The 8769-nt window shown below is 34.6% G+C and overlaps 1 protein-coding gene across 2 annotated transcripts; it reads left to right on the forward strand.

Annotated features, from left to right (window-relative positions):
- Positions 1 to 451: 451 nt before the first annotated feature.
- On the forward strand, positions 452 to 7821 carry LOC141707751 (carbon catabolite repressor protein 4 homolog 1-like). 2 transcript variants are annotated; one of them, XM_074511092.1, is made up of 11 exons: positions 457 to 1260; positions 3397 to 4144; positions 4646 to 4732; positions 4820 to 4903; positions 4974 to 5060; positions 5194 to 5280; positions 6490 to 6543; positions 6624 to 6715; positions 6843 to 6957; positions 7108 to 7255; positions 7470 to 7821. In XM_074511092.1, the coding sequence occupies exons 1-11, from the start codon at positions 1103 to 1105 to the stop codon at positions 7616 to 7618; spliced, it is 1809 nt and encodes a 602-aa protein (XP_074367193.1). In that variant the 5' UTR covers positions 457 to 1102; the 3' UTR covers positions 7619 to 7821. The 2 variants fall into 2 exon arrangements, with proteins under 2 accessions (XP_074367195.1, XP_074367193.1); XM_074511094.1 differs by lacking the exon at positions 7470 to 7821 and having other exon boundaries at positions 452 to 1260; positions 7022 to 7152.
- Positions 7822 to 8769: the final 948 nt, after the last annotated feature.

The raw sequence follows: 8769 nt of genomic DNA on the forward strand, positions 1-8769 counted from the left end.
TTGATTCGATTAATCCTTACAAGTTTTTCTTTATCGTATTATGTATAATTATTTATTTAAATTAAAATAATATATTCATTTAAATATGAATAATTATAAAAATTATGATATGATAAATATATATATTTTTATTAATAAATAATTAATATAACCACGAAAATATAATTTAATTTTATTATACACCTCATTTTTACTCGGATTAATTAATCCTAAATCGATTACTCTACCGATCTTGTCCAATTCTCTTCATGGTTTTTACAACCCTAGCTCTAGTAGGGTGAAAGGGTGAAAGCCCAATATAACTTTTTTTAATAAAAAGAGTGCCCCATCTTTGGGTCTAAAAGTAAAAATAAAATTCTAATCCAGATTCAAATCCAAACGAAACAAATGGGTCGGGTAGGATAAAATTGTCATCCAAAATTCTACCAACAACTCCTGCTCAATCAAAATTTACAGAGTGTGTACATAATTACTGCAACTGCCTCTCTTCCAACTTCCAACTACCTACAGTAAATGAGATTTAAAATCTGATCTACACAAACAATTGCACAGACACAAGAACCATCACTTGTTCCTGTGTAAAACCCTAACAACTCAACTCTATCTCTAAACATCTCTAATCAAACTATACTCACCCTTCTTTATTCTATCTCTATCTCTAATTTGGCTGTATCTATATTTTTCTACTCATCACGTTTAATTTTGTAACGTATACCCCCAATTTAGCTGTACATTTGTAGATACATGTATATGTTTCAATTATATCTGTATTTGATCACGTTAGATATCAATCTTTTTATTTCACAATTTATCTTTAAATTGGCTACATCTGTTTCCTCATAACTCACATTTTTGGCTTTGGTGGCTTCTCGAGTTTTCGAGGCGTAACGGCCGTTGGATTTTGTCAATTATACGTTTTTAGGTGTATCAGGCGAGGCTGGCGTGTGTTGTATAGAGTGATTGTGAAAATGCCAGGTGTCGTTCGAGTAATCGGGACAAATGTGGGTATAAATATAGCGTTTTTGTTTGTGATAGAAGTAGGAATTGGGGGGAGAGAGAGTTTTAGAGAGAGTTTTAGAGCTAAACTATTTGAGTTGAGAGAATGTTGACTGTTTCGAGAGTTCACCTTCAGTGTGATGTCCCGGTTGTTGGTTGTGAGATTGTGCCTTATGTCCTGTTACAACGTGATGATGGCTTTTTTATGACTGATGATGACTATCAAGTTGCTCCGGTTGATGGCTATTGTGTCAAGTACAAGTGGTTAGTGGTTTTTCGAAACTTTTTGTTATGTATTTGTAATAATGTAATTTTTTGTTTCGATTTTTAATATGTGGCTTTATTAATTGACTTGTGGATTGTTTATGATGTTAGTTTGATAGGTTAATTATGCTTGTTTTGTTGTTTTAGTACAGAGAAACTATTAAGTGTAGCTCTAATATGTAGATAGGGAAAGTAATTGATTGCGACTGAGACTTGCGAGAATTGTTGTATGTAGCCTTTTTATTGCAATTTGGTGTTCCGAGATTCTGCTTCTTAAGTTTAATGTTCTAAATCACCTCTAAATTACTTTATTTCCATCTTTCATTTCTGCTATTTGTAAGTTGAAAACTTTTGTTTGAATTTGCTACACCTGTTGCAAGCAGGTTTGACAGTTTATTAGTTTGTTTTCTTTGTGTTACTTGTGGCCGCATGCTCTTTGGATTGGGCATCAACTGCAAAATGTATGAATCTTGAAGAGATATGTTGGTCATGAACTCCGGTTTATGTGGTTTATAGACTTCAAAGTGGTAGGCTGGCCCCTTTGTACCACCTGCTTTCATGTTGAAGACCTCTTAATTGTTTTATTTTTATTTGGAATTAACAAGTTTTAACGTGTTGTTGTACTAGGTTAGGTTATATCACATGCAAATATGTGATGCACAAACATTATATAATAGTATATATTTTTACTTTATTTTTTTATTTTTTGGTAATTAGGAGTATTCAATTGTTATTTTTATAAATTATATTTTTCTAAAATTTATGTTTAAACCATCATATATTTTTAATTTTAATATATCTATATATAATTGTATTTCAATATATTTCCAATAAACTATAAAGGTAATTTACTATATTTATAACTGTGCATCTAGTTTCCTAATAATACAAAGATATCATATTATTTCTTGTTGCGGTCGAGAATCGAGTTCTTGATTTTTTATCGAAACATATAAAATTTGTTATCATTTGTAGTTATTAGTAATAGTACCTTGTTTTCTACAATTTTTTTGTGAATAAAATATAATTTATTAATTTTCTTGTCTAATTAATATTGATTGATGACCTTGACCTCCTCGTCATGTTGGAGAATTGTTGATTGCTTGGAGTGTAAGGTGCTTGTCGGTCAGTGTTTCTGGACTTTCGAGGTAAATTATAGGTGATACTTCTAATGGACAGTGGTACTGACCAGGTGTGCCGAATATTAACTCTTGCACTGCTATACCCTGAGGTGCCATATCTGTGTATTTATCTAATGCATACTTATTATTACTTCTATATTATATTATCAATGCCTTGTGTTTTTATTGGTGAACTAGAAGCTTATTATATAAGGATGATTGCCATTGGATTTTATACATACACATGCACGCATTGCGCGAGCTCGCACACACACAAATGAGAACACACTATTACACACCAAGTATTGGACACATTTAAGTATTAGTTATGATTTGGAAGAACCTAAATGGAAATAGCGAGATATGTTATAAGATCCTAATTTGAGAGAAAAAAACAACTTTAATTAACTTTTTCTGCTTTGAGGACCACATTACTTATGTGGAATCACATTTAAACATCTTCTGAAGATGAAAGTCGAGGCATCCTTCTGGATAAAGTATATGTCTGAACTTTATATTTATATAAGTTTAACTATGTATTCTAGTTTTCTCACCAAACTTCAGAAATATTAGAATTAATATTACTGTTATTATCTTTGATTTTTCTCTGTAAGGTTCTCATTAATTCTGATGCTTTAGATGCTCTGTGGCTATTTCTCTTTTAAAAACATAATGGTCCTTGTTTGGAATGAGATGCCGCGCTTACCTTTTTCTGCACTTTTTTCACTTGGTAGATACGTAATTACTTAGAAGTTTCCCCTTGTCAGTAACAGCAGTTTCCAGTTAAATAATGCATTTTTTTTCTACCTTTTTGCTTACATATAACTTTTCTAATACATAAACCGACAACATCTGAAATATGTTTTTTGTGTCAATCTACTGTGGTTTTGATGAACCCTTTCACCTCTCAATATTCATTTTTTGCAACACCGGCTGATGAATATTGGATATCAATAAAGCTAATTAAAACTATGATTCTGAACTCAATTCAATCCTCTAACCTTCTGCGTTGTAGGCACCGGATACAAAGTGATAAGAAAGTTGCTATCTGCAGTGTACATCCAACTGAACAAGCGACTGTGCAGTGCATGGGATGTGTTAAGGCCAAGATCTCTATTGTAAAAAGTTACCATTGTTCCTCTAAGTGCTTTTTCGATGCATGGCCACACCACCGCGCTCTGCATGAGCGTGCTGCTAGTGCCCTAAATGAGTATGGAATTCAAGATGAAGAAATATTTGTACGTGCTAATAACAGTGGATCTGGTCGCTTAGTTGCTCCACAATCAAATCCTAACCTGTCGAATGGTACAAAGTCTTCAAATGCTGCTGCAATTGCACAGAAGAATGGTGCTGAAACTTGGTTTGAAGTTGGATATGCTAAAACCTATACTCCATCTAGTGATGATGTAGGCCATGTACTTAAGTTTGAGTGTGTTGTGGTAGATGCAGAAACAAATTTACCAGCAGGGCATGCCGTTTACAACACTGTATTGACTTCTCGTGTCATTCCAGCTCCATCTCCTACTCCGCGCCGCTTAATTTCAGTCAGTGGAGATGAAATGACAGGCCATCTTAATGTAGATGGTCGTTTATCATCCTCAGGAACGTTTACCGTTCTGTCGTACAACATTTTAGCAGCTGAAGCTGCTTCAACTGAAATATACAGTTACTGCCCTTCTTGGGCTCTTTCATGGCCATACCGCAGGCAGAATTTGTTGAAGGAAATTGTTGGTTACCGTGCAGACATTGTTTGCCTTCAAGAGGTAAGTAAATAAATCAGGTCATTACTATAACCAAGTGTAGAAGTGCATTTTGAATCTAAGAGTTATATCATACTTTAAGCCCATTTGGTTATGAGCAAATATGACTTAATGGGCCTACGATGAATCATTTATGCTTGTGTTGGCTGAATGAAACAAATCGCACCTATGGTACCTGAATGGTTTACTCCATTATCTCATCTCAACGATTCTGCAAACTTCATATTGGACAATTGATCTCTTGCTGTATGTTATTATGTTGGTTGGATGAAAATGCTGCATAAATACAGTTCCAGAAAGCACTTAAAAGGGGTTTTAACCTGGTTATCTTGGTCAGATTCGTCATTTTTACATAAGCAATTATGTTCCATCATGTATTTATCTGGTTATTCCTGTAAAAATAATTTAGTATTCATCACTAAAGTTTTGACTTATAACTAGTCACTTCTTAAAAATCCTAGTGAACTTTGACTTGGAGCATTCTCTTATCTCCCTTCTTTTCAGGTTCAAAAGAACCACTTTGAGGAATTTTTCGCCCCTGAGCTAGACAAGCATGGATACCAGGCGCTGTTTAAGAGCAAAACTGTGGAGGTTGTTTATTAGTAGATCTTAGTAAGTTTTACATTTTTTCCCTGTTAAAGTCATTCATTCAAATTGTATTGTTGCATGTGCATGCAGTTATTTAATAGCAATGGAAATGTCATTGATGGCTGTGCTACCTTTTTTCGCAAAGATAGATTTTCACATGTCAAAAAATATGAGGTTAGGAAAAACTTATTATCTCTTTTTTTATCTATCGGATGCACAATATAATGGTTTATGCCTGTATTAGGTGGAGTTCAATAAAGCGGCACAGTCTTTGATCGATGCTATGATTCCTAGTGCTCATAGAAAATCTGCTTTAAACCGATTGCTAAAGGTATCTCGGTTAAGTATACTCATTTTCTTTCTATGAATATTCTTTGTCCAGGTAAACTGAAATATATGTATGGATGTCTGGATGTATGTATGTATGTAAGTATATTTATTTTATTTGTTTATTTATGTATTAGGATAATGTTGCACTAATTGTAATTCTGGAAGCGAAGTTCACTAATCAGGGGGCTGATAATCCTAGCAAGCGTCAGCTAGTTTGTGTGGTAAGTAGACAGTGCCTTGCTTTGTTTGAGCATGTGACCTTGCTTTTGTTTATGCCATTTAAGGCTTGAATAGAAAATTCTACTTCTGATGTTTATATGTATATCAATGTGCTTTAGTTCTCACCTCCCAATAATCATTACATAAGCATAAGTCATAAATGTTAGATGCTTTACTTATTAAAGATGCACAAGTCATTAAATGTTAGAGATTTGAACGTTGAATGTAACCCCTTAGGCATTAACAGTTATGCAATACGGTTTAAATTTTTTGTCAGAATGATGTATAATTTGAAACACCATTATATCTTCTTTTTTTTCCAAGTATGTTAACGTGGTCTGGATGTCTTTTGATATTCCTAATGAATAAAATGACAGTTGGCCCAATATGATCAATTCTACTCTAAAAAATGAATGTTTTTGGTTTCCATAATTGGACGTAATATATTAAGAAAAGGTGCAATGAATGATAAACATAGGTGGACAAATGTCTAATAAATTGGGCCTTGTTGCATAGCTTTTGAGGAAGTTTCCGTAGACGGTTCTTTGGTGCACATCTCCCAGTGATGCGTTTCCATATTTTTACTTTTACATATTCTCTTTTTTCCGTAAGCTGAGAATAACCTACTTGTCGATTATGCTATATGTTGCAGCTAACCTAAATATTTTCCGGCTTACGCTTGTTTAACATCAATCTGTATTCTGTACTGTGCTAATAGATCTTCTAGTGTCTATTCAGTAGGCAAACTTTGTTTTTATTGCGAAATAGGTTGCATACTTTTGAGTTTTGACTAATGTAATATTAAATTATTCTCTTATTTTAACTGTTCTCAGAGATAAAACCTACAAAGTAGCTAATTAGTTTTTAGTTCTATAAATTAATTCAAGGTAGGTACATAGTGACTCTGTGATGTGGTAGAAATATGGAGATTTTACAACTTTAGAAGCAGTTGATCCTTTCTCGTTGTTGAAAATATGTGGGCTGTCATCAACATATGTGAATTGTCTCAGATAAGGTCTCTGGATTATCAATAAATTATGCATGTTTATATCATTTTGATCTGCTATTCTCAATAAATTATGCATTTTATATCATTTTGATCTGCTATTCTTTGCGTACTCCTATTTCTTTGTGGATTCCTCATTTTCTGTTGTATTTACTAAATTTATCACCCCCTTAACTTTTGTAATATGTTTATTTATAATTTGTAGGCCAATATGCATGTGAATATCCACCAAGATTTGAACGATGTCAAGATATGGCAGGTTTTAGTTGATGCCTGTGCCTCTCTTTTATCTTGCTGATGTTTTGGTGATTATTTAATTTATTGCACTTGTGTTATCAGGTCCAAACTCTCTTAAAAGGGTTGGAAACAATAGCTTCTAGAGCGGACATATCCATGTTGGTATGTGGGGACTTTAATTCGGTGCCTGGAAGGTATATTGTATTATTTAATATAATGAATTCCTCACTAGAAGGGTCTGTGTGCTATCTGTATTAGTTTAGAAGCTAGAAGATATTATGTATCATTATTAAAATTAGTCGACGTTGGACTTGATTGCAGTGCTCCTCATGCACTTCTCACATCGGGAAAAGTAGATCCGCTGCATCCAGAGCTAGCTTTGGACCCTCTAGGAATTCTGCACCCTGCCAACAAGCTCTCACATGAGCTCCCATTGGTATGCACTGTTTCTTGAGTAGTTTCCCAAGGAGTGTGTCGTTAAACTTACTATATCTTGACAGGTGTAACTTCGGGGAGGCAAATTCTTGAAGACGTGTTATGCTATATGAATGTCGTGATTTATGATGATTATATTTTTTTCCTGAAGGTCAGTGCATACTCGTCTTTTGCAAGAATTGCAGTTGGTCTCGGCTTTGAGCAGAGAACTATGAGCCTGGACCCTAAGACGGATGAACCTGTCTTTACGTACTATACTAGAGAGTTTATTGGTACCTCTGATTACATTTTTTACTCAGGTATATGGGGGCTCTAATTTCTCTTTCTTTTATTTACTGACCAGTTGCATTCTGCTTCAGTCTATACTAACCAAAAGTTCTCTCTCCTAGCTTCTTATACAAATCATGTTAACCCTAAATGTGCATAAAGTCATACATTCTTTAGTATTTGATAGATTATTTTATTGAAGATGGGTATATGAACTGAATTGATATCCATATTATTTGGTCTCAGCGGATTCCTTAGCTGTGGAGTCTTTGTTAGAGCTGTTGGATGAGGATTGCTTGAGAAAGGATACAGCACTTCCTTCTCCAGAGTGGTCCTCTGATCACATCGCACTCTTAGCTGAATTCCGCTGCAAGCCCCGAACTAGACGTGGATGATGGGGGGGCTTCAATCTGTTTTTTTTGCCCCCTTTCTCAAGCACCTGAGAAGAAAACAAGGAATAAAACAAACTGATAAAGTAGAAATCAACTTTAAATTGAAGTGCGGTTATCATTTTATTATTTCTTTTTCTGCATGTACTGAAAAGATTGAAATTGATCTGAATATTAGACTTCTATTAAAAATTCGTAATTTAAGATTATGTATTGAGTTTTTGCCTTGCCATGATAACTTATGCCCAGATCCACGGACTTTAGAAGATTATCTGAACTTTTTTGCCTCATTGTCCTAACCCATAAAATGGGAGAAAGATGTGTAGACTGGTAGAACGCCCAGCTGGAAAGCTTCAAAATGCAAGCAAAACTGTCTTCCATGCAGTTGAAGACCTATATGAAAATTAGGACATGCTTGCCAGGTTGTGAGGTTCGGATGCTTACATTGAAACTATTGTAGTTATTATGTCAATCCAAAGCTAGAGTTTTAAATCAAAAGGATCTTACTACCCGCAGATACTCATCCATCTTAGGGATTGATATCACGTCAGGAGAAATATTTACAACATACTGCACAAACCATAGTCAAGGTTCACAGTTAGCATCCATGTAACATTTGCAACTTCGTGTGGGTTTGCCTTGACATACTGATGGTTGAACGAACATCCATCGTGCGTTTCAACATTGTGATCATCCTTGAGATGTGTAGCAAGGCTTGGAATATCACCTGTAGCGGAACATTCAGACCCAGCGTAGGGCAATTATATGGGTGGGGGGGGGGGGATTGGCAATTATTATTCATGCTTGAGCTTGCGATAATATGGAATATATCATGGCAGCCAAGACACTGGTATAATCAAGGCAGTAAGTTGGGCAGCAATAATGTACTCTACTTTTTCAGTCCGAGCATAAAGTATTGACCATTTAGACATTTAAGAATCTCATTGCTAAAGAAGGATAAGAATGTTCAGAATTGTTATCATAAGATAAACTTAGATGATACACCCTAACATCCACACCAATTAATAAAAAACATGCTAAAACAATGTAGGGAAGATTGATAAGAGAGTTTCAAATGTGAAAAACTCAGTTTTTCGACCCAATGCCCCATGTATCGAAGGATAAAATCATAAATACTAGTTCAGGCTCAATAATGT

Source organism: Apium graveolens, chromosome 2 (genome assembly GCF_009905375.1).
Source record: "Apium graveolens cultivar Ventura chromosome 2, ASM990537v1, whole genome shotgun sequence".
NCBI classification, from domain to species: domain Eukaryota; kingdom Viridiplantae; phylum Streptophyta; class Magnoliopsida; order Apiales; family Apiaceae; genus Apium; species Apium graveolens.

Coding starts and splice junctions, on each gene's coding strand:
- LOC141707751 (XM_074511092.1), top strand. CDS start 1,103: ATGTTGACTGTTTCGAGAGTTCACCTTCAGTGTGATGTCCCGGTTGTT. Junction 1,261..3,396: donor TATTGTGTCAAGTACAAGTG/GTTAGTGGTTTT, acceptor TCTGCGTTGTAG/GCACCGGATACAAAGTGATA. Junction 5,061..5,193: donor CTTTAAACCGATTGCTAAAG/GTATCTCGGTTA, acceptor TTTATGTATTAG/GATAATGTTGCACTAATTGT.